This window comes from Rhipicephalus sanguineus, chromosome 6 (assembly GCF_013339695.2).
Source record: "Rhipicephalus sanguineus isolate Rsan-2018 chromosome 6, BIME_Rsan_1.4, whole genome shotgun sequence".
NCBI classification, from domain to species: Eukaryota; Metazoa; Arthropoda; class Arachnida; order Ixodida; family Ixodidae; genus Rhipicephalus; species Rhipicephalus sanguineus.
The window spans coordinates 66,447,290-66,471,545 of NC_051181.1; the positions used below are offsets into that span (position 1 = coordinate 66,447,290).

The 24,256-nt window shown below is 46.0% G+C and overlaps 1 protein-coding gene and 1 pseudogene across 2 annotated transcripts in view; one reads left to right on the forward strand and one right to left on the reverse strand.

The window, feature by feature from the left end:
* Positions 1-553: 553 nt before the first annotated feature.
* LOC119395851 (eukaryotic translation initiation factor 3 subunit M-like) overlaps positions 554-24,256 on the forward strand; it is an 84,328-nt pseudogene continuing 60,625 nt past the window's right edge.
* LOC119395857 (calcipressin-2) overlaps positions 20,525-24,256 on the reverse strand; it is an 88,619-nt gene continuing 84,887 nt past the window's right edge. Inside the window, exon 5 of one of the 2 annotated variants that reach the window (XR_007416524.1) lies at positions 20,525-21,606. Coding sequence is in view for 1 of the 2 variants with exons in the window: in XM_049416790.1 (XP_049272747.1) it covers positions 22,271-22,425 (155 nt within the window). In the remaining variant the exon portion in view is untranslated. Of the gene's footprint in view, positions 21,607-22,235; positions 22,426-24,256 lie in introns of those variants that run through there. The other variant, XM_049416790.1, reaches the window with a different exon arrangement.

The window sequence follows — 24,256 nt, forward strand, 5'->3', positions numbered from 1 at the left end:
CTGGTGTCACACAGTGCACTGCTGATCGCGACTAGGCTCGATCGTAATCGAATTTCACAGCAGTGATTGGCTCCCTTCTGCAGCTAGTGTTCAGAGGAGCTGTGCAACCGCAATCGAAAAATTCGATCCATTTCAGGCCCAGTCACGATCAAAAGTGACCGTGTGACGCCGGTGTTGTTTCACGGTAGATATTCTCTGGCTACTTTCTTCTGCAATCGCCACAAATTTATTCCAGTTAATAATGTTAATATGGTAATTATAACAATTATAACCAACCCTATTTCTACGGCAATTCTAGCAATTCATACTTCCCGCTATTCGACAAGGGCGTCGCTCCTTGAGCACATTAATTACTAAGCAGTGACCAAATATTTCACATATTTGATTATACATAATCCGAACAAAACGTCTAAATAATATTAATGTTAGGATAGTGTTCAAGACGTCGATGTTTGTTTTTTGTGGTATTTCGGCCGTGGTCAGTGGTTCGAGCGGAGCGGTCTCACAACACTGTCTCTTTCCCGTCCGCGTGCGCGCTCGTTGCGTCCATATTGCGGCCTCTCCGCCGGTCTTTCCAACCTATTTATTTACCCCCATAGCGGAGCTGGCCCGTTAAAGTGTAAAAACGAGGATCGCCATGAGTACACCGACATTCATCGATGTGGGCGTGGACGAGCAGTGCCTCGACCTGCGCGCCTACTTCAAGAGCCTGGGCGCAGACATTTTCGGAAGAGCAGCCTCCCGCCAGCTTGGCTCTCAACCTGGCCGAGATCATCAACGTGTGCGACGTGTGCTTCCGCGAGGCACCGATTCGGACATCGGGCCGTGCTCAACAGCATCGTCTCCCTCCTCGTGGACGTGGTGCCCGCCGAGGGCGAGCCCCTGGTGAACGCGTTCTGCGCCAAGCTGGGCACAGGCCCCTTCCAACAGGCTCGGCGTGATGGCCGTGCGCGTGCTTCAGAACCTCTTCGAGGCGTCAGCGTGGACAGCCCCCTGCGCTACGACGTCTACTACAACTTGGTCAAAGCGGCCGCCAAGACGGACATGATAATGTCGGTGTTTCAGCGACCTCCCAAAGGTAACGTTGACAGCGCGACAGCCCCCCTCTCTCTGTTGTCGTGGCCGTCAGCGTCGGGCTTCTACGTACGATTCCATGGCTTAAAAATGTCTCGATCCCTTTACAATGCCATTTGATGCATCATTCCTTACGCAGTCACTTGATTAGCTCAAATCTAAATTGTAGGTCTTATCAACATTTCGCGCATCTGCAGCGGCACTAGCAGCGGCAGCATGAGCATGTCACCTTAATGTCATCAAGTATTAACGAACTTTAATGTTGAGCTAAAGTGGGAAAAGCGAGGGCTTTAACGAGCTTTGAGTAGCACATACAGTAAGGTTCAAAAATGCCTGGACAAATACTCTTATCGTAACAAGGAAGACGCAAAACGCAACATTGTTATCTGCGGAGTGGCGTACGTATACGGACCATAATAATTAGGTTAAAACCAGGTTTTACGCTGAGAGGCCTGATTATGTGTATCCTCTCTGGCGAACACAGTTGTCAAGTGTTATAAATGAGCTGTCAGGATATCCACAATTGTCACCTATGTGGAAGGGCTTCATGAGCTTTTAAAAGCAAATGTGTGCACAAACTGACAAATGACAGTAGGCTAGAATTTAGGAGGTACTTGCAGGCTAGTTGCTAGCACTAGACTTGGGAAACAGCAGCGCAATTTAGGAGGCAAGCACAAACAAAGTGGCCTGCACATGGCAGAGGTGCTGAACTGCTACCAAGATTTTACTGCTCTGCAAGACATATCGGTAAGTGGAGCATATGACGAGCCATGAATGTGTGGAAACGAGGAATGCACAAGGAAGATAAGGCACGGCGTATGTGTGATACAGGTTCTTTTTCTGTCTACGACAGCTCTCTAAGACTGAGCGACGGAGAGCATGAATGAGGACAAAGCCGTTGGTTTCAACACACACAAAACATTTATAAACCACTAGAGCGAAACAAAATCTGCATAACACTGAACACTGAACAAAAGGTTCACTGCACCCGGTAGCACACTTCTAACAAACAAAACTCTGTTCGAAGACCTAAAGTAGACAGTCTGGTTCGGACGCAGCTGGGCGGCGAAGCGGGGAATAATAGAGTTCGGTCTCACCACATCGCGGAGACTTGACAGGTGGAGTTGACGGGTCTGGCTGCTGCGACGTGGAAAAGTGGCTACTGGGCGACCCCTTGAGATGCCCGGAGGAGCAGGCCCAGGCACTGGGGTGCACAGCTCGGGCCCGTAGCCCAACTGCTGCTGCTTGCCTGTCGGACTCGAACTCCGCAGGCCTTGAGGTAGTGTTCGAGTACCATGGTTAAGGTCTCGTCGCACAGGAGCGAGGCGGCAGGATGCTCCGGCCGGTTGAAGCCCTGGAGGCTCGGGTCCGCAACCCGACTGCCTGTCTTCAGCGCCCGGTCGGGACAACCTCCTCTTCGCCACGTATCCTCGAGCTCCCCCCAGAACCCTCTGAGGCCAGGCTTTTTCTGCCCTCGGGTACACTTGTCCACTCCTCATTGGAGACTACTGGATCTCGGTGTTGGCAAGGGATTGGCCCCTGAGATTACCCGTGTTGTTTCCTTATTGGGCCACTTGTCTGTCGAACCCTTGCGCCTCGCGCCCTCGTGCTGGATGTTTCGACGTCGTCATCTTTTTTGGCCACCGTTTGTACGCGCTAGTCTTCTCATGTTGCGCACTTTTGAAAGGCGCACACTTCAAACGCGCACCACACATCACAGTATGGAACATCATACCATACGGAAAGGCCAAGAATCTCCTGGCTAAGCACTAAGAATGCCTACAAAAACAAAACACAAAAAAGTTCTGTGGATAGCAGATTAGGAATTGATCTTTGGGTTATCATATGCATAAAGAATGTCTCCATTTGTCTGAACGAGCAAATGAAGGGCAACTAACGCACATGTTTTCAATTTCACTATTTTGGTCGCTTCCCATATTTCTACAACTAATTTCCTCTTTTCTGCATTCCACCTTGGTTTAGTGCAGTTCGGCTGAGCAGCTGGAGTCTTGCACTGAAATGGCAGATGTCTGGTATTTTTTTCTTTTTACTATTTTTGTTTCCCTAATGATACCGCTACTCTGTAAGCCTTTTGTTAAAGGGGTGCTGACCCAAAATTTCGCGGCCGAGATAGCCTGCTGGATCGATTCCCGTGTACGTGCGTGTACCATCTGCAAAATATCGGCAACGAATAAAGCTTGGAAGGTATTTTATATGAATTTTGAAGTTCGCGAGCGCGATCCAGCATTATAGGCCGCACCTAGTGCATTGACACCCTCGGAGGTGACCCGAGGTGAGCCCCCTACGTAACCGTTGCAGCCGGTAGAAGTTATAATGACGTCATAGCCGCCATTTCTGTTTTGACGCGCTTCCCGACGAATCACTCCTCGCCAGCGGGTCAAACATGAAGTGATTCGCCACGTCGAAAATTCTTTCGATCCTTGCCGCAAGAAAATCGTCGCCATCAGATGACGATGAGCCCGACGACGACAGACCACGCGGAAATGCGTCACTGCTCTGTGTGCTCACGTGACTGAGCGTTTCACTCGCTAGGTGGTGATGTTGCACCCGGCGGCTTGTCGTTTTTGGAGCTCTGTCAAACCGAAACTGAGGCTGTGTCGGTAATGAGGAGCTTGTAATTAATTATCTGTCGCACGCTGCAGCAAACGATGTGCCGTGTTATGACTAACAGGCCCCAGCAACACATTGCAGCAAAAGAACGCGGGCGAAAATTTTTGTGTCAGGACTCCTTTAAAGGGTACTGACACAAAAAATTTCAGTTGTCTTTTTTTTTTTTTTTTTTGCGTCAAATGAAATGCCAAGCCCTCAGGAGGCTAGAAAAGGTATTGGTAACCGCGAGTGCAACCTGTATGTTTTTAAAAGCTAGTTTCAGTTTCTACTGTACCCTGACCTCACAAAACGGTATGAGCTTCTCGTCACGTGCTCGCAATGTATAGTGACGTTTCTACGGCCGCTCTGCACCGTGGCTCCGTTGGTGATGCACAAGCGGCCATCTTGGAAGTTTTGGTACCTAACGTCATCACAACTAGCCAGATTGCTGCATGAAGTCACCAGAATTTCTACTGTAGCCGATGTCGATGTCAGTGGGTGCACCATGGAAAAATTGATTTTAATATCAAAATAAAATATCAGCATATCAAATATCAGCACGAGCCCTTGAAATTAACACTTCTTTCCTTCAGCATTTGCTGAGTTTCACACTTGCTCAGAGCCGTCTCTGCATACATGAGATTTGTAATGCAGAGTAAAGTCGCCTTCGAAAAAAGGTGTGAGTACCCCTTTAAGGCAGTTCCTGTTTGGCCTGTGAATACTGTCGGGCAGGTCAACAGGATAGCATAGACCATATGCTCGATGCATTTGACAAAGGTCTCCTGTACTTAATTGCAGTCTTTCTCTTGAGGCTTGCCTGCATTTACCTGCCTGCACTGCACAGACATCCGCCACAGTGCCGAGATTACGTCCACTCAAGCCTTTTGACCTATTTTACGCAGATTATGCTAAATCTAGTGCAGATAATGGATGACTACGCAGGCCCGATTGGCTTGTGCATTACCATCACATACTATGAGATCGTGTTCGCTCAAATTTTTTTAAGTGGCTCCTGCTACTGAAGCAAGGTGTGCAGGCGAATACACCAACTGACCAAAGAGGCATATTCGGGAGAAAAGCTCTAGATCGAGCGCTTATTGTAGGGCAAATTCTGCTCTAATCCTGCGCTAATGTCGTTCTTGTGTAGGCCCTGGTGTAGTTCTGAATCCCACACTAAACCCTGCACTAATGGGACCTTGTGTAGGTCTTGGTGTAGTGTTAAATCCTGCACTTAATGCAGCTGCACTACTGTGAAAGCTAAAGATGTGCGTAGCATGGGCAACCTAGTGATCCCCTTGACAATCATGTGCTTGCCACTGCCAGTCGTGTGCTTGCATCGGCACTTGCCGAGGCAGTGGCACCTTCTCTTGCGTGGCGCAGGTATCAGCCGGATGTTTCAAAGGCATTTGTCATGATTTTGGGCACACTTTTGCAATTAATTCATGGTTAATGCTATAGTTTATATATTTTAGAACTTGTTAGTTTAACTGGTTTTGAGCATTGTTAGCCTTTTTTGAGGCCTGTATTGACCACTGCGTGACCATGAGGCTGTGGCTGGATAACAAGCCAGGCCCCTAAAGTGCTACGCACTTAAAAGGCACATTAATTCTTCCTAAATCTGCACGGCTATTTGTTCTATTGCACTCTAGTTGTTTTAGTAATTAAGTTCACTGAGTACATGAGATGACAAATTGCAATCAAAGCAACTGATTGGCTAGTCATTGCAGCACAGGTGAAGCACGCAAGATGACGGGAAGAGACGGCGCTGGGCTTTCGATACTTGAGTTAGTTTAACTGTACGGCTTAAAAATATTAGTAAATGTTGCTGAAAAGATTGCGCGCTAATATGCAGTGTTATTACTCAGTAAGCCACATGACAATAATGCAACATAAACGAACAAAGTAATGGTATGTGTAATGTCTTTGTTCACTGTTGTTGGTGTGTGTACTTTCAAAGGGTCATGTAACTAGGAAAATTAAGACAATGTAGCAAATGAGGGGCTGTCCTCTTGAACCATTTTTCTTAGCTGCTATGCACTCCGTGATTACGCAGCTTCCCATTTATGTCAGTTTGGAGATGTCTGTGTTGGTCCCATATCCTCTTCATCTTCTGTCCATTAAAATTGCATGGTATCTCTTTCTTTCAAAACAGTGAGTTTATCTATGGCTGTATTGTTGCTAATTCCAAAGACTATGCTTGTCAGTGGTAAGAAGGGGTAACAGCACACCATAGGGCTAATTGTTGCCACCCTGTTACGTGGCTGTTGCAATTACTGGTCTTCCTGACGCTCTTGCTTTCACTTGTCCGTTGTGCAGCTGAAGTCGTGGATGACTGCGCTGCGAGTGCCCGTGCCGCGGGTGCAGCGGCTTCTTCGGGCGCTGCACGAGGCCCTGCTGGAGTGCCGCCAGGGTGGAGAGCTGGCCTCGCGCGTCATGGTCGAGCTGCTGTCCACCTACACGGAGGACAATGCGTCGCAGGCGCGTGACGACGCACACCGCTGCATCGTCTCGTGCCTGGCCGACCCAACCACTTTCCTGCTCGACCACCTGCTGCCCCTCAAGCCCGTGCGCTTCCTCGAGGGCGAGCTCGTGCACGACCTGCTCCCATCTTTGTGGCCGACAAGCTGTCCGCCTACCTCGCCTTCTATCAGGTACGAAGTGCACCGGCGGTTGCGGCATTTGGTACCTCAGGTGCACTACAGTGAACTAGTGAGCTCTTCAGTGTCATTTGTACTTACAAATATCTTCAAAGATTTAGAAACACTACCACACAATATTCGCGCATAAAAGAATTCCGCAGATCCCACGCATTGTGGGAATCAAAGTCATGCAAAAGTTGTCAATGAGGAGCTGACTGTGCCACATTGTTTGGCTTGAAGCTGAGCGTTACGGGGCAAATTGAGGAGTTTTATGCATAATCTGGGCTCGCCAAATGCATAGACTGCACTGTGATGCATGAAGCACATTTATGTCTTGATATAATCTCAGCAGTGTTAGAGCACAGATGTCAGTTTTATCAAAAACAAATGCACGCTACGCTGTGATGACATGCATGTCGCTACAGTACGCTAACACGCCAATGCGGAAGCGTTCATTGGTGTATTCCTGCATCCTCGAGCAACGCTAGACTGTAGCTTGCCGTTACATAGTTGTACATCTGTTTACTGCATTGTTATAAGAGTGAATAGCCAACACTGCAACCACAAACAACTGCGTTAGGCAAGCACCGCCATGATATCTGATGTTTGATTTGACCCTCTCCTTGCTATGCTCATCTTTCATGATTTTTCTCTTCCACACCGTCAGGCCAACAAGGACTTTGTGTCCTCCCTGGGTCTGTCGCACGAACAGAGCCTGCACAAGATGCGGCTGCTGACGCTGATGCAGCTGGCCGAGTCCCGGCGCGAGCTGCCCTTCGAGCTGCTCCAGCAGGAACTGCAGCTGCAGGACGTCGAAGGGTTCGTGGTGGAGGCCCTGCGGACGCGCATGCTCACCGCCAAGATCGACCAGACGGGCCGCAAGGTCATCGTGGGCACCACGGTGCACCGCACCTTCGGCCGACACCAGTGGGTCCAGCTCAAGGAGAGCCTCGTCCAGTGGCACGAGCGGCTGCGGCACGTCGAGAGCAGCATGGACCGAGTGACGCGCGCCCACTTCGAGCCCCTAACGGCCCCCACGGCCTGATGACAAAAGAAAGAGAATCGCTCCACTGATTATATAGAAGATAAAAGAAAACTCTTTCAGTATTGTGCGCTCATCTGTGAAACAGCTGCTGCGGCTGCATAGCGCGATTTGGCGAGCTACAATCTGACAGCGCTTGTTTTTTAAAAATTTATACGAAAATAAAACACAATAGTCTGTCGCCACATAAAAGCAGTGGCTTATGTGCATCTCGGCAGTGGGACAGTTGACGGACACCAGTGAGGAATGGCAGCAGGCACAGTTAACTTGTCAGCACAGTTGAACCACTGTACTTAAAAGAGACGATAAAAAAAGTCTACGGAGATGACTGTTTTCTAAATGGTTTTACTTTTCAGTGAACTAACATCAGAAGCACACCAGAGTACATTACCATGAAATTCCAGAGGTGTGTTGAAGTACTTCGCACTACACTACTGTAGCTGACATATGCTAGACTAGCACATATACTTCGTCATATACTTTCATTTCTGTCGTCGTCCTCTGCTGCGTTGCTGTTTCACTAGGAACTGTGGCCGCTATTTTGCAGTGATGCCTTCTGCTTGACTCTAAGTCTTGCCACTGCCAGTGGCCAGCTGCCTCTGCTGATAACATTAGGGAGACTGTCGCTGTGACCACTGAGAAAGAGCAGAAAGACATTAGCATTGGAAAAAGGCATCCCTACAAAATAGCGGGCGCGGAGAGAAATTTGAGTGATGCCAAGTACTGACTTAAATGACCCTTGTGTGCACATGGATCATATAGGCAGCTAAGACAGGCCCTAGTAAACAGTCCTAAAGCCATGTAGGAAGGGATCCACAAGCTTTTGACCACTCTTCGTGCAGCCATCTTCTGTGTTTTTTCACAATGTTGCTGGCAGGCGTACGTTCCATATATGAAGTCTGATGATGCTGTAACCTTGCAGTCGGCCTTTGCCCCCAGTGCTGGTAGCAGTGGTGGCCCTATGCTCACTTATGGTAACCATCCGCAGGCATTCTTTTTGTTGCTGTTGGACAGTGCTGATCGCACTTGGCAAGCAGCCGAATGACCGCATTTCATTGCATTTGCCTAAACGTCAGTCTCGTCTCAAAGAAGCACGCATTGTGCATTGTGAGTAGAATTCTAAATTTCTAAAAACAACGAAGTTGAGGTGGTTTGTAATGATTCGTCATGAAACAAGGTACACTGAAACCTCATTATAACAGTCGCATCCGACTCAAAAATAAGTTCGTTATATCCGAAAATTCGTTATAAATGTACATTTGTAACACTATGACAAGACTTTTCTTCATTTACTTTGTTATAACTGATAATTCGTGGTTGGCCGCGAGATCGAGCGGAGTCGCCACCTGGCGGCTTCTGGCTGAACCGTGCCTAGTGTGGATTGCTCCATGCTTCGTCTGCTAGCCATGGTGTGTTGCATGTGCGCGTACGTTATGCAGGTCCTCAAAAGGCGCTTTGTTTCGTTACGTTAGTGCAACTTTAACCGCTCATAGGTATACCTAACACGATGTAAAGAAGCATGCCTTGATCAGCTGTATATGTACTGTAATAAGATCGGTGAGTGCACTTGTCGAGAGTGCTGTGTGTGTTCGTCGTACCGTCCGTTCACGAGAGTCATGTCAGTGTAGGTGCTGCTCTGTGGTCCAAGCGCGTTGCAAAGTGCACTTGGCGTTGTCCTAAAGCTGAGAAGTATTAAATCTCATGTGAATAGCCTTTTAGCGGCTCGGTGGTTAAAAAAGAAGGCTCTCGTGCACTTGCGCGTTGTAGTTAGGTGTAAACTTCAGGACTGTCATTCGTAGGTTATGCGACGAGTTTTAGTTGTGTACGGTCTTGGTCCCACTGCAGAGAAATATTTCTGTCAAGTCACGTCCAACACTTCGGTACTTAAATTGTCCCCTAAACAGAATAGAAAATGGAATGACCTGGAAATCGCAAAACTGAGTTGCCTTGCGCAAATATAACTTGTGGCAAAATGTATACAAAGACACCCGTTTACTTAGATTAAGGTACGCGTTAAAGAGCCCTGATGGTCAAAATTAATCCAAACGGCATACTTTTCATTAATGTGGTAATTTCACACGAAGCCACATCTTTTTTTCTTTACATTATCTTGATCGTTGTGTTGCGTTGTTATAGTAGACTGATGGAAGGCAGCAGACATTATTCGCATGAAAAACGTACTTAGGTCCCGTGAAATAACCGGGCCAAAGTTCCATTATTGTCATGCAAGTAATCAATCGGAGAAAGTTCCGTGCTGTACAGTTACCTTTGTGTACTGTTACTGGAATAAAAACAAATGTGTGCGCGTTAAACGTCTCCATAGCGTTAAAGCGCTGTCAGGCTTTCCTCAGTAAACCTATCAACTGTCCTACATTTCATGGAGAACTGAATAAGAAATGTGCATGAATATTTGATCACGCAGTGCACATAGTACTATTTGAACTCATCGCGCAGGAATACGGGCTTTCTTTTGTTGGGGGTATCCAGATGAACAAGAAGTAAATACTTAATTCAGTCGCACTACAGCAGTGCGTAGTAGGTGGAACACAAGCTAAACATGTACAATAAAACAACAAGAAAACATCATCCATTGCGAAAACGCCGACTGTTGCCGAAGGTGAGCAACCCGTTCGTTGGAAGAATGCGCTTCTCTCACAAGTAATATAGTAACGTTCGGCGCGCTTCGTGCAATAATTCGGGAATGAAGAGCGCACACATTACCAGAAAGCTGCAGTCAACGCATTTTGTTTGCCGCAAGTCCGGTCAAATCGCTCACAACGAAGCGCTGTTGTGCGTGTTTGTATAACGCGCTGACAACCGCCTGTCCACACTAGCGTGGCGACGGTGCTGCCACCTGTAGCCAGATCTCGCGGCGAATAGCTGTGTTCGTTATACATATCGAGGTTTGAATGTAATGCTTGCGAACATGGATATAGGACCAGTGTCGTCTGTTTTGTTTCTCTTCTACCATGTCAGTACGTCTTACTTTCTTTCTAAATTTCTTTATTACCACGAGTTCTTGCCCTGCTGCCTTCTTGCCTTATTCATATATGTACAGTACTCACGGATTCAAACGAGACATCAAATTTTAAATTAGAACGACTGGTATGCGCAATTGTTCAAGATAACTACGTCATGTCTCGACGAATCTGGTCCCTAAAGATAATGTAGGCTGTGATCCACGCAATTGATGTCGAAATACGTCCGATATGGACCCGAACTCAAGACAGTGCAAACAAAGTATGTGTTGTTACGTAGCCCTAAAATTGTCCTATTTCAATCCGTGAGTTACTGTACACCGTGTTGGCAGACATGCTACATATCGGCTGACAATAAGCACTGAAACGGTCGCTTCAGGAGAACCAGGGACATTTAAACTGTGCTCTGGTATGCTGTTTGGTTTTAACACATTACTAATCCTGCATGCATAATGAAGCTTGTTTGCTAGCATGTGCATACAACACCCAGTGAGAATAGATGTATCGTATGATTTCTATCAACATATGCCTCTGCCTTTCAACATGAAAGCATTTCTTGGCTAGGTTGCAAACGCATGCACCCAGCTGGCATCTGCAAAAGCCGTGTCCGGAAAGCGTGTGACCTCTCCCACCAGAATCGGTGTTGGCACCAACTGTTGCAGCAACCAGGAGGGGATTCCCCACTGCAGTAGGGGAAGTCCCAACTCTGAGGGCAAAAGGAAAGTGCAGTCAGCACACTTCATACACACACTGATGTCTGCAACACATGGCCACCAATGTCACATCTTGTCCCCTGTATCAGTTGGTCTTCAATGCAACTCGGCAACGCCGCTTTGCAGCACCCCTTCCCGACAGCAACCTAGAAAAAACAATTCCTTGTGCATTCTTATCCCGCAAGAATATGCTGAGGGGTCCGGTGTAGTTTTCTTTTTTTTTTCTATAAGCCAAGTCAATGCCCATGTTTAACAGTAAGCAATGTCTGTTTTCACAGACATGTTGCAGAGCATGCAAAATATATGTGTTAAAGAACAAGTCATTACAGTCAGGTATTACCATGGGGTAACTTCATCTTCATTAATGGCAGCAGCTCTTGTCCACAGGGAAGAATCAACTTTATTTATACATAGAGGGTGCGATCCTCAGGGTGGCTCCACGTGGGCAGCGACCCTTTCGGCCCAGGCAGCAATAGCCAGCTGATTTTGCTTAATGGGAGTTTTAATAAGCTCCTCCCACGCTGACCGTGAGCTAGCTGGCACGAGCGTTTTGGGGGAAGGAAGGCCTTTACAGATCCGCAACATGTGATTCTGTGTGGCCAATCCCTGTGCTCTACAGTTTTGTCAGATTGGGTTAACCGATCGGCATGTAATAAGTGCCAGCCAGTGAGGGCTAGGGAAAGCGTAAGTTTCAGAGTAATCTTTGATGACGCACTTGGGATAGGTGCGGCACTGAAGGCCTGCTTCAACCACAAAAGACCGGTTTGTTCGCTATGGGCATATTTTTGTCTCGCATTGCATGCCGATGCAAGTGAAAATGCAACTCAGCATTGCTTCAATGTAAGAGGAAATAAGCTAGCGTGATGACCTTCTTATTGCCAATGTTTGTGCTTCACGGCTAAAAGAACGTTTAGAACTGCGTGTGTCTGAAGCTGTTGTGGGGATGTGCACACATGTGTTTAGGTTGGTCATACACTGTAAGTGGATGGTCAAACGGACATGTTGAGAACTTAACTATGTCAAATAACTCTCACAGATACTGCGACGACTAAAAACATGCTTTGACGAAAATTATGCTTCGCACATCCCGATGGCTGTTTCTGGTACCTTGGAACATATGGCTTCTAGGAGAAAAGCTGCCATTAGAACAAAGATACAAGTCCATTCTCTAGAGCACAGCTTTTATACGCCTGCTCGTGCGTGGGTTTTTCGTCGTTCTAGTGCGCCACCAAGCGAACAGTTAGCACGGGGGAGGATCAAAGACAATGAGTACAGAGTGCTGCGATTGCCTTTGTACTGAACTTGGAGCAGCTGCTAAAAATCATTGCTTTCTGCTGCAAAATCTGCTTCAAAATGCTCTTGGCCGTTCCCATTACAAACACTGTTATAAGCCGGCATGTTGCTCTAACGTAAATGTGAAATCGGCTGTGGACACAGTAGCAGAAAGGAACTTTCAAGACTACTGTGCCTTCTGGTTGAAGCCTACACAGTGCAGTTTATTATAAGGAATGCTATTTAGCACATCCGACTGTTGTAGCCAAAAAATATTTTTTCCAAATAAAAAAAAAAGGAGGAGGGCACCTACTCTGTGAGTAGAGGAGCATATGCAAGGCATGTTGTGTTGAAGGTTGCTGAATGCGAGGAATGCATCGTAGCAGAGTTCTTTGATACCTTTTTTTTTTGTAAATGGTTTCAAAGGATGCTGATGGTACACACAAAATTTCAAGGGTTGAGGGAAGGCACATAACCAGCGTGAACACCTCCTTTCCCCTGGTTACAACTACTACACCCCTCTCGAGACTCCCTTTGGGGTATAACTGCTTTAACCCTTTCAGCTCTGAATATTTTTGCCATGCAGAAAAAATGTTTCCCTTTGGCTAAGTGGTTGTAAAGAGCAATATAGAGCAATTCGAACTGTCACTTCTCTTTTAGTTCACTGGACACTTTAAGTGTTGTCAGCTATCATGATAGCATGGCAAATAAAATTCAGTAGTAATATGACATCAGTTAGTACTTGGGAAAGAATTCTTTCCGCTCATGATACACTGCTATTCATTGCACTTGAGTGCCCTCTGTCTACATTGAAGGAAAGAAGATGGCTTTTAAGGGCTCGTTTTTTATTGTTAGACACAATATTTAATGAGAACAGACAATAATGCCAAGGAAAGTATTCCGATTTAACATGTTGTAGATTGTAGTCTCCTCTACTATGCTGAAATTATTACAATCAGTACTTCATTGTCATCCCTCGTGCACCATTAGTCTCCTGTGGCAAACCTATTTGGGTGCACCGTACACAAATATCTCGCTATAGCAGCTTCATTATCACTTTGTAAAGCAAATTAAGGCCAATTTCCTGCTCCTCAAATAAGAACCAACTGTGATGAAAGTGCATGCTATTGAAATTGCACAGCTTTGAATACCATTCCGCATCCCCTCAAGAATAACTGAAAAATAATCTGCAGAATAGTGGAATGGATTAGGCCACTGGGCAAGGGTGAGAGTGTGGGTAAAACAGGTTTTTTCAAAGCTGTCTTCGGCCCCGTCATGGTTGCTCTAGTGGTTAGGGCACTCGACTGCTGACCCGAAGGTCACGGGTGCGGCGGCTGCATTTGCATTTTCGATGGAGGCGAAAAGGCCTGTGTACTTAGATTTAGGTGCGTGTTAAGGACCCCAGGTAATAAAATTTCCGGAGCCCACCACTACGGCATCCCTCGTAACGTTATCGTGGGTTTGGGACGTTAAACCCCAGATATTATTAAAGCCATCTTTGGCGACAGCAAGGAGGCATGGCAAGGGTCCCTGACGGGGAACATCAAGAAAACTAAAATAGTTGTCGAGTTAAAACTCGCACTGACAAGTCTCGTTTTGCATGTGCCCAACGTCCCACAGATCAATTTAGGCCGTATCCAGTATCTATATTTTTTCTTCCTCTAGTCATAGTCTGCATTCTCATTGTGTTGGCTCTTATGCTTAAAGGACCCCTGACACCAAAATTGAAACCTCGAGATGTTTTTGTTGTTTGACTTTCCTGTATACGGGGACCACATCTGACTGATTATTAGTGACGAACGTTGCCTTTAAGATATCTTAATTTGTTTTAAAGTAAGTGTGAGTGCTCATTTGAGTTGGCTGCACCTCGCGACATCCTGGTATGACGTAGATAGAGGGCCCCGTGTGACGTTCCACGAGTAAAGCAAGTATTGTGGACGTCAGGAAGGTTTTGCGGGGTGCACTGTGCACAATACGACGAACTGGCACCCGGCGAGGGCCTATTGTTACGCACCCTCTCGCTTTGTTTATCGGGCTGCTCTCGAGGTAGTTTTCAACAGGTTTAACCCATACCGAGGCACCACATACTTTCAATCTCTACCGCGCACGGGCCCCCCGATTTGAAACACCGCGCTTCAACGTCACCACAGCTTGAGTGCACGTGGTCTCTGACGCTCCCCCGCATGGGGCGCTAGTTTCTTGTGGTTTTTAGGCGGGCGTTTTTGAAGTGACGCTAAAATGGTCACAATTAACTACGCTAGAATTAGTTATACGATACGCTAGAGCATTTACGATTTAACTTAGGGATTACCAGACACAAAGCTACAAATTACAGTAAAAAAGGTCACCAACAAAAATTTTGTTGCTGTCAGGGGCCCTTAAATCCGAGTCCACGCCACCTTTAGCAACTGCGACATCACATAGTGCTTTTTAATACTCAACTCCACTTATTGAGCCTATTGTTTGAAAATTCCTGTCACATTTCATTCCTTGACTACGGCAGATACAGCAACTTGATTGATGGGTTGTACCTTTTTCGCTGCTTTTGTATCAACACAGCAGTATGCAGGGAGTACCCAGCCACTTCTTAACCACTGCAGATGCACATTCCCTGCAGGATGCACTCTACAGCATTTGGGATCGTAAATAAAAAGCTCCCCTCCCCTGTGACTATCAGTGATGTGTGTGGTGTGAGGAAACCAAGAAAACCAGCCTCGTTGCTTGAGGTTGTGTAATGCACTTTATCAAGCCAAAGAAGACCAAAAAAAAGTAAGCATGTTTTGTACCAAACACATGACTCTAAGCGCAACAACAACCAATTGTTCAAACATCTAGATCAATAAATACATACAAAGAAAAAATATACACCAATTTCAACAGAAATAATAAATTAGTTTTATATGAGGGCAGCCTGCTTTTTTCCCAACTGTTCAGTGTGCCAGGAAGCATCATGTGGCATTGTCCAACTGCCTCAGTGCAAGACACTGCGCAAATAACGATGAGCGTTCCATGCATCCAACAAACAGTAATGTGCCAAGGGTCTTGGAATGCAGCCCACAAGCAAGCAAGCAGCCTAAACCTACTCTAGCTTGACGGACATCTTGGCATGCCCTGTGGAAGAGCTGCCAAAGTTACAGTACACTCCACTGGATTCAACTCTGCTCCAACTAAGTTGTAGCAATGCAGGGTCCTCTTGAGAACAGTCAACCAAAGCCAATTGGTGAACTGCTATCGGAGCGATCAAAGAAGCCATGAAATTGTAATTCTTTCGGATCCTGGACGTGCTCCTGGTTCAATAGATGCGAGCACTTCTGAGAAATCCGAGCTTGCAGCAGCTTTCTAAATGAAGCCAGCAAATGTGCCATGAAGAGTATAGCCGGGGAAAACTTTAGAAGGCAGCGCATTCCTCCTAAGAGGAGGAGGACTTATGATCCTGCACCAACGGGTTGCACTTCTATACTGATGTCACGAGTTGGATGGCCAAAGGCCATGTGGCACCATGTGGCACATGAGCAGAACTATTTCTTTAGTTATGGAGGCAATGGGCGGTCGCGCTTCAGTCAGTTGTGCAAGGCTTCTGGCTTTTTCAGTTGTATCCCAACAAGAGATTTCACCAGCCGAGTCTACCATTCAACTTGAGAGAGACACTACTGCGGAATATACTAATAAAACAGTGCACTTTCAAAGCACACTGCATTTTTTTTATACCAAAGCCTTATTTGACGACTTCGTGGCAGAGAAAATAATGACCATTCATGATGTTAATGCGAGGAACTTTACAGTAATTCTGCCCGTCCGGTTTCATGTGCAAGAAAGGTGGAGTTCTTGTACATTTTTGCACGCAATATAACGCTCTTGCCATAATGAAGAACCACTCAGCGTCAGCCAGAACCCATTTTGTCACCGGGAGCTCGGATGAGACATATAAGTGGCATCACCTTCCAATATTTTATAGTACTCTGCGTGTTTTCTAGCATTCCAAGCATGCACTAACAGTTACACTGCCACTGCTAACTGTAAATTTAGGTAGTACAACGTTTCTCATACCGCCCTTTTTAACTATCACAAGAATACCATTAGGAAATCGTTACACACAACACTTAGACTCACAGGAAGCTTCTTGCCCCTCATAAGGTCATTCTTTCAAATCAACATGCACAATAAATATACACCATACTTGCAACGAGAACAAGCAAAAGGTGTTAAGCTACACTGCTATCATGTCATAAATACACAGCTTGCTCATCAGCTCTCATATGTTGCACTATTCTTCGAAACAACACTCCATTCATACCATGCGACCATTGCTGCAATGTAAGTGGCTCATCAAAACCCATAACAATATACGTTGCCCAACAACAACTATGTGTCCCATGGACCTGAAGTTAAAAAAATAATAATAAAGAATGAGCGATGCCAAATCTTACAACTGCAGCAATTATCAAGGTTCAGCTTAATCTTCAGACCAAAGACACCCCCCAGTGTAAACACAAATAAATTCGCAGATCCAGCTGTGTCACATCCCAGGATGCAATTTCCAACCAAACAAATTTGTTCAGTCAAATGACAAGGAGCTGGGGTCTGGGATGCAAGCCAGTTGGACAGAGAGACCTTTCTTTGAACATGATGGGGTCTGAGCATCCACATTTGCCTACGGGTGAGATTAAGCTTAGTCATAACTATCATCAGAGCTTCACACGGCCAACTCGGCTACAAGCGGGCAACATTTTGTGGCAGCAGAAGCGAGAGTTTGCTAGGCTCTGTATCACATGCAAGGAAACACGTTGCATAAATGCTGGTGCGGCACACGACAAACGCAAACCGAACAACGACGACAACATGGCAGGAGCATTCCAGATGCCGAGATTTCACTGCGTGGGACACGACACTCAAGGGAGTTCCACTGGCGCCAAGTCCTTGCGTGGATGGCAAACGGGGGACACTGGTGGGCGTCAAACGAAGTCCTGCAGTTGTGAAGTGCCCGGCCCGCACCAACACTGTGGGTATTCTGCGTACATTCACATCCCCGTTCACAATGCAACAAGCTAGTTCCATCAGGGGACCACGACCATGTAAGGCGTACTATCATCACTGTTCACTAACAGCTATAACCAGCGTTGGTACTATGGAATGACAAAGAATACCAAAAATAAGCAAGACAATTTTCAGGGCTGTTCACATCAACGGGGCCCCTGCAACGCCTTTCTTAGTTACCGTACAGTGACCTTGCTACCGGACTCTGTTAGCAGTGGCTACCTCGAACCTCCTGCCACAAAGTTTTCTAACTTCTCAGTATAAGCAGTTACTGCACAAAACATGCGCTCTCTCTACATCCATCACCAGAAACTGCACAGGGGAGGATGGCAAGGGAGCAATGCACCGTGCTAAGGTTATGTCGCCACGCATCATGGCCTTCAGCATTTTCATCTTCTTCTGTGACCGTATTGACTGTTACTATTAGTGCAAATGTGCATGGCGCTGACAGGTGGCAGCATCATGCAGCATGTGACCAGAAGATTGTTCGCCGCAGTGCTGTTCGTGGAAATCGGCCACTGTCCTTCATACCCACTACTGTGTCTTTGTCTGCATGGATGTTTTACATACCCAGTTTGGCTTAAGTTTGTGCGTTTCTGAAGTGCCTTAGCTTTTGCACACATTGGGAAATGTGTATAGCTGGGACATCATTGTGAAGGAGAGGGCGGCTGATTTTTTTTTTTTTTGGCCGTTTTTGAGATGGAATTGTAAATTCCCTACTGCACGCAATAATACTTGGCTCACATGCTCACGGCACCCTTGACTACAGGTCTACAACATTATGTGCGTGCATTCATAAAGTATTGCAGCGCCCCTTTAAAAAAAAGGTAAAGCAGCGACATGGGTGATGGCACAATGGGCTTTTAATCCCACTAAACGGCCAATATACTCATAGTGTCCGAAACGGCATAGCAGAACATACTAGTACTGAAGCTGCTCTGATGCTCAGTTGCGAAAGCTAGCAAGTGTCACAACTCATGCAAAGAAAGCATGCTATATTACAGTATAATGAGGATATATAGAGTTATAGTCTTTATCGAGCAGTGGTAACATTCTGTTTGAAATTACCTGCAGAAGTTTAGCACTACACTATGTGCATATCGAAATGATTCACCACCAGTTTTGGTATATCAAATGCTGTACTGTGTTCCGCAAGTGAGCTTTTTCCTGACGGTACTGTAATCACGTCTCAAATCACTGAATATATTTATGCTGACAAAATGGCAGCATTTTCGAAGATGCAAATGAACAAGTCATTGAATGTAAAGTGAATTACATTCCACAAAAGAAAAAAGAACAAAGTTTGTGACTCCAAACTTTGATGCCTCGTGCAGCAAGGGTCTTATTTTAATTTGAGCCATGCGGTAGATTTGCTTGCATAAGCTTTGCTCTCCAACACAGCTGTCCGATGCAGTGAAGCATACCAACAGTGATAACTGTCTGCCATGCAGTGAAGCACACTACCTGGTGCCTACAGTATTTCTTGCATCGAGTTAATAATACGTATACTATCAAACTATTTTGTTATCTCCTTCAGATTCACAACATCTGGTTTTGACAGTGCAAGTTTTATAGATAGCTTGTCAGTCTCACAAAAATTCTTTGCAAACATTCACTGTGTTTCTTTCTTTCCTTTAATTTCTCATTCATACACTCCACGTCTCCTCCTCCATTGTCGCTTTCCACTCAGCCTGTGCACCTTCGTTGAGATGCTCGCTAACCACCTCTCTTGTGAGCTGTGCGATTTTTCAGCAGCTGTATTACAAGCCAGTGTTTCATCTCGAAAGGCTTCACAATAAGCGGTATGCATATACATAGAGTTCTATGGGAGGGCAGATGGGAGTTGTCAGAGAACAAATTATACGAGGGCGGTCCGATAAGTACTTAGCCTTCAAAAGAAGAACGAGAATTTTGGAATGGTGTCGATTTATTTCTCAACATAGTCCCCTTTCAACTCTATACACTTGACCCAGCGATCCTCCAACTTCTTCATACCGTCAGAAAAATGCGTTTTCTCCTGAGCTGCAAAATAGGCTTCTGTGGCGGCGATAGCTTCTTCGTTCGACTCAAATTTTTGTCCGGCGAGCGAATTTTTCAAGTTAGGAAACAAGAAGAAATCACTCGGGACCAAATCTGGAGAATACGCTGGATGGGGCACCACTTCGTAGCCCAGTTCAACTAACTTGGCCGTGACGACGGCGCAGGTGTGAGCTGGCGCGTTGTCATGGTGAAAGAGCACCTCTTTCTTCACCAAATGTGGCCGTTTTTTTGCGCAATTCGGCGTCGAATCGGCCCAGTAATTCGCCGTAGTAGGCTCTTGTCACCGTTTTGGCCTTCTCAAGGTAGTAGACGAAGATCACACCTTGAGAATCCCAGAAAATGGTGGCCATCACCTTTCCGACCGATGCGACAGTCTTCGCCTTCTTTGGAGCAGGTTCTCCGTGTGCGGTCCACTGTTTCGACTGTTCTTTGGTCGCTGGTGTGTACCAGTGGATCCAGGTTTCGTCGACGGTCACAAAACGACGCAGGAACTCCTTCGGATTACACTTAAACAGCTTCAAACACTGCTCTGAAGAGGTATCACGGACGCGCTCGTTGTCCGGAGTGAGCAAACGCGGCACACATCGCGCCGACAGCTTTTTCATGCCTAAAATTTCATGCAGGATATGACCCACGTGGACTCTTGAGAGGCCTACTGTCTCAGCTATCTCGCGCACCTTCAGTCGGCGGCCTGCCAATACGAGGTCATGGATTTTTGCCACGTTATCGGCCGTGGTAGCCGTTTGCGGGACCCTGGGCGAGGTTCATCAGAAACCGACGTGCGACCACGTTTAAACTCGCTGAACCAATTTTTGACGGTTGCCATCGAAGGAGGAGACTCACCGTAGATGGCATCCAGTCGCTCTTTGATTTCGCTGCGAAATTTCCCTCCCAAAAACAAGAATCGAGTCACCGACCGATATTGCTTTTTTTCCATTTTTAACGGGCACACGAAAGTCACCCGCTTCCTCAAGCGGCCAAAACAAAACCGCGAGCCCGATTCGACTGGACCTTTGCACGTGTCCCTCTAAGAGAGTGTACTCAACGTCAGTATATGTCTCATGCGATAGAGTCGCGCTCTCGCGGTGAGGCTAACTACTTATCGGACCGCCCTCGTAGCCATTCCTTCATTAAAGGCAGTTACATTATAAGTGGTCTGAACTGTAAACCTATCGCTGGCAAACTGTGCCTTTGCATTGACAAATGTCATTTATGCCGAGCCCATCAAACAAGTATTTCTTCTTTTTTTTTCATTATTCCATTCATCACTGGCTTTCACACCACAGCCACTCAGAGACCCGCTCGGCACAGCATGTGGTAAGGTCACAACAGACGGAAGTTAATCACTTTTTTGACAAATCGATCCGTTACTAGTACTACAGCTGTTACTTGCTACTCCATAAGAATGTGACGGTTACGGAGTGAATAAGCGAAAAAGATGAGGGAAGACGGAGGCAAATTCTGATCTTAGTGGCTCATTGGAGTAGTTTGAGTGGTGCCCTGATTCTCGTCGCTCAATCTTCATGAAATAGTCATCACACATAATGGAGTACTAGCTAGCACAAAACTGTTAGCTTACCGCAAGTGTGTTCTGCCAACCTACAACGATGTTATCCCTTAAGGACGTGGAAGGCAAATGACATTCATCAGTGTGCGTGCTCAACTATACTTTCACTTTTGCCATCCAGTACCATTCAGTATCATGCTTCCATACACAAACAAGCATTTGCTAACGCTACAATTTTTCTGTTGTCCATGCTGTGAAGACGTGAGAACAGTGCTACCGGGTCACGTGCCCACCCAAAGGTTTTGTTCACTGTGAGCAGTGGTTCTCCGAAATTAAATGCATCTTGCACATTTGCAAAGATGAGTACACGGTACGAGTGGCAGGAATTGTGCATTGGGGTATTACGACAGCGTGTAAGCTGCCACGACCAATCTTCAAAAAACTTTTTTAACAGTTTTCACGGTCATCGATGCATTCTGCAGCCTGGGCAACAATACAGTAGCTTCAAGAAAGGTGCGAATCCCATATCGTCATCGGTCCCAAAGACATCTCGTGGACGTAATCGCTTTTTACGTCAGTTCTTATCCCTGAAGGTATTCTAGATGCATGAAAAAGACTCCATTCTTGATTAAAAATATTATGATTACGTGCTAAGATTGTATCCCCATGCACACGGACAAAGCTACCATTTTCTTACCTTTTTGAATGTTAAAAGCTTTGCTGAAGAGATAGAGGTGTAAGACTGCGTGCCACGTAGCAACACATGTTGATCCTGCATCATGCTATTGATGTCGACACACTGCATCGGCACTTTTCGTTGTCTGTGGTGACATGACACTGAAGATCAAGTAACTGCCAATTGTCACAAAACCTCAGAGAAAGAAAATCGCTACATCACTTCTGTACAGCTGCATACACATCTGAAAATATCCGCAAGTGATATTTTCTGCAAAGGCTTTCGGGTCAATTTTCAATAAAATTTAAGGGAACATAGACGATAACTTAGAAAAGGGTCACATGAGGAGATGGTAAAACTGCTTTTGCATGTACACAGACTCAACTCATTAATCCATGTGGATACGAAAGGAGGCGGTACAAAAAATGCATTCTTAGATCGTAGTGAAATCTCTTCACAGATTCCAGACAGCCGAGAGCTGATCGTTTGAGAGCTGCTGGTGCAACGAGTAGTGAACACAGGCGCTGGTGCCTCGGCAGGTGACGCCCGGTCACGAGTACAGCCCCACAACGATGGGCACCCAGGTGTCGCACAGGTCGCAGCTTCGACCAGGCACGTCGACAGCCACAAATCTCAAGAACGGCTTGCTCCAGCCACGGTGTAGAGAGCAGATCCGTCTGTGGCCCTAGGACGATTCTTCGTTGCACGGTCGTCCGGGACAGGGTGTGTGGATGAAGGCGGGCTTCTCCCGCTTGGGCTCCAACGAGGACACCTCCTCACAAACGTGCACCACGATGCCCGGCTGCGTCTCTGAGGCTGGATGGAGCTCGTGTGGCTCACCTGCAAGGAAGGATCGTGCCGGTGTGTTTATCATCGTTATGATGATATGTGGTGTTTTAAGGCAGTAGGCCAACGATGGTCAAAGAACACCAGTGCATGTTATGATGTGTAGGAAGAGATGCGATCAACTACAATGAATTTTTGTAGCATTGGCTGTATAGGCCTAAAAGAATGTCCCTGCAATGTATGTCAGATAAACATCGGTATTGAAGCATGGCGCGGTTACTGAGGTGTATGATGGACGTATGTATACATATGGCATGCAGAAATGACCTTCTAAAAACTGTGAATGAAGGTGACACTAATACCTCATCATACCCTTGGAAGCAATCGATCAGAGGCATGCACTTTATTATGTGCTGCCGTTGCAACAGCGGCCTGGTAACACGTAATGTGTTAGTTGCTTTAATAAAGTATCGAACTGTATCTGCATCAAATAATGAGTCTCTTCCAAGGAACTTAGCCAGATGTAAAGGGTTTCTTTCTTGGGTAAACATGTCATCGTCATAAGCCTACTAAGTCCACATCATGATGCAAGTATCTGCACACAATCTCATATTACCTTTGTCCTGTGTCAGGCAACTCCAATTATGTATGCAAATTTTAGTTTTCAAAACTACAGATGTTTTCCACACAACCAGGATGACGAAAAACAGAGGGTCTGCGTGAAAAACGTCTGCAGTTAGGAATGTTACCAACTTGTCCAAACCAGTACCCCCCTACTCAGATAAAACTTTGATCACATCTTTAATTGCCGTCCCCAACTGCGCGCCTCTCTTCTCTTTGCATCCAGTGAGTGCTCTACAGAGAACAGGTTATCTGTCCTGAGCATTACATGGCCTTCACACTTCATTTCTTGCTCTTGATCTCGCTTCAAATGTACATAGACATTTCCATCTGAGAGAGCAAGCACCGTTTTGCTAGACTGCTGCATGGGGCTACAGCTTTTGGCATTGCTGCTTTGAGCAGCACATGTTTAGGGGTCAACATTTTTACAACGCCCAGAGAGCAATATGGCGGGCACCAGGGAGCACTGTTATAAAGGTTCTATACTGGCTCACTGCAACTGCTCCTAATTCCATTCCGTTTCTTAACCCTTTCAGACGCTATGTACACAATTGTGTACACGGCTTGTTTTCCCTATATGTATCGACCTTGGGCTAAGAAAGAGCCAGACAGACTGAGCTTTGGATGAATAACCTCCTGCATATTAAATTTGTCTTCCTTTTAACTTCTTTTTGCCAGCGTACTGTTGCATATGATCAATTTGCTCTAGGCATATTATCATATCAACGTGTTGTTCGATGTGCCGCTTCCGGACCCATGTCAAAAGTATAATTTTTCTTTGCCTCAACATGGACAATAACGGAAAACGAATTTGCACTATAGTTCTAGCCTGAAATTTCATTCTACCTATGCAAAAACAGAGCATGAATGGCTTTGAAATGAACAGATATTTAATTACAATGCAATTAGGAATGATAACTAAACCCCATAAATTAATGTATTACGACATCATTTTTTTCGCAATATAATATCGAGTGCCTTGAAATAACATTGTGCCGATTTGATGCATTTACAGGCAGTTATTCATAGGTGGTGTCTGAAAGGGTAATGACGTGCCCACCAATGATTTTTCACTCCATTGCCTATTGCATAGTGCTTACCGGCGTCTTTGTTAACCAGTATGCTTTCACTGCATGTTGGCACAGGCAGAATGCACTGACTGTACAGTTTTATTCTCAAGAATGCGGCAAGCAGCCAGTTGTGACTGAGCAATGCCCGCCTAAGCGCTCCACTCGCTTTTCATTTTTCTGTAAATATCTTTATC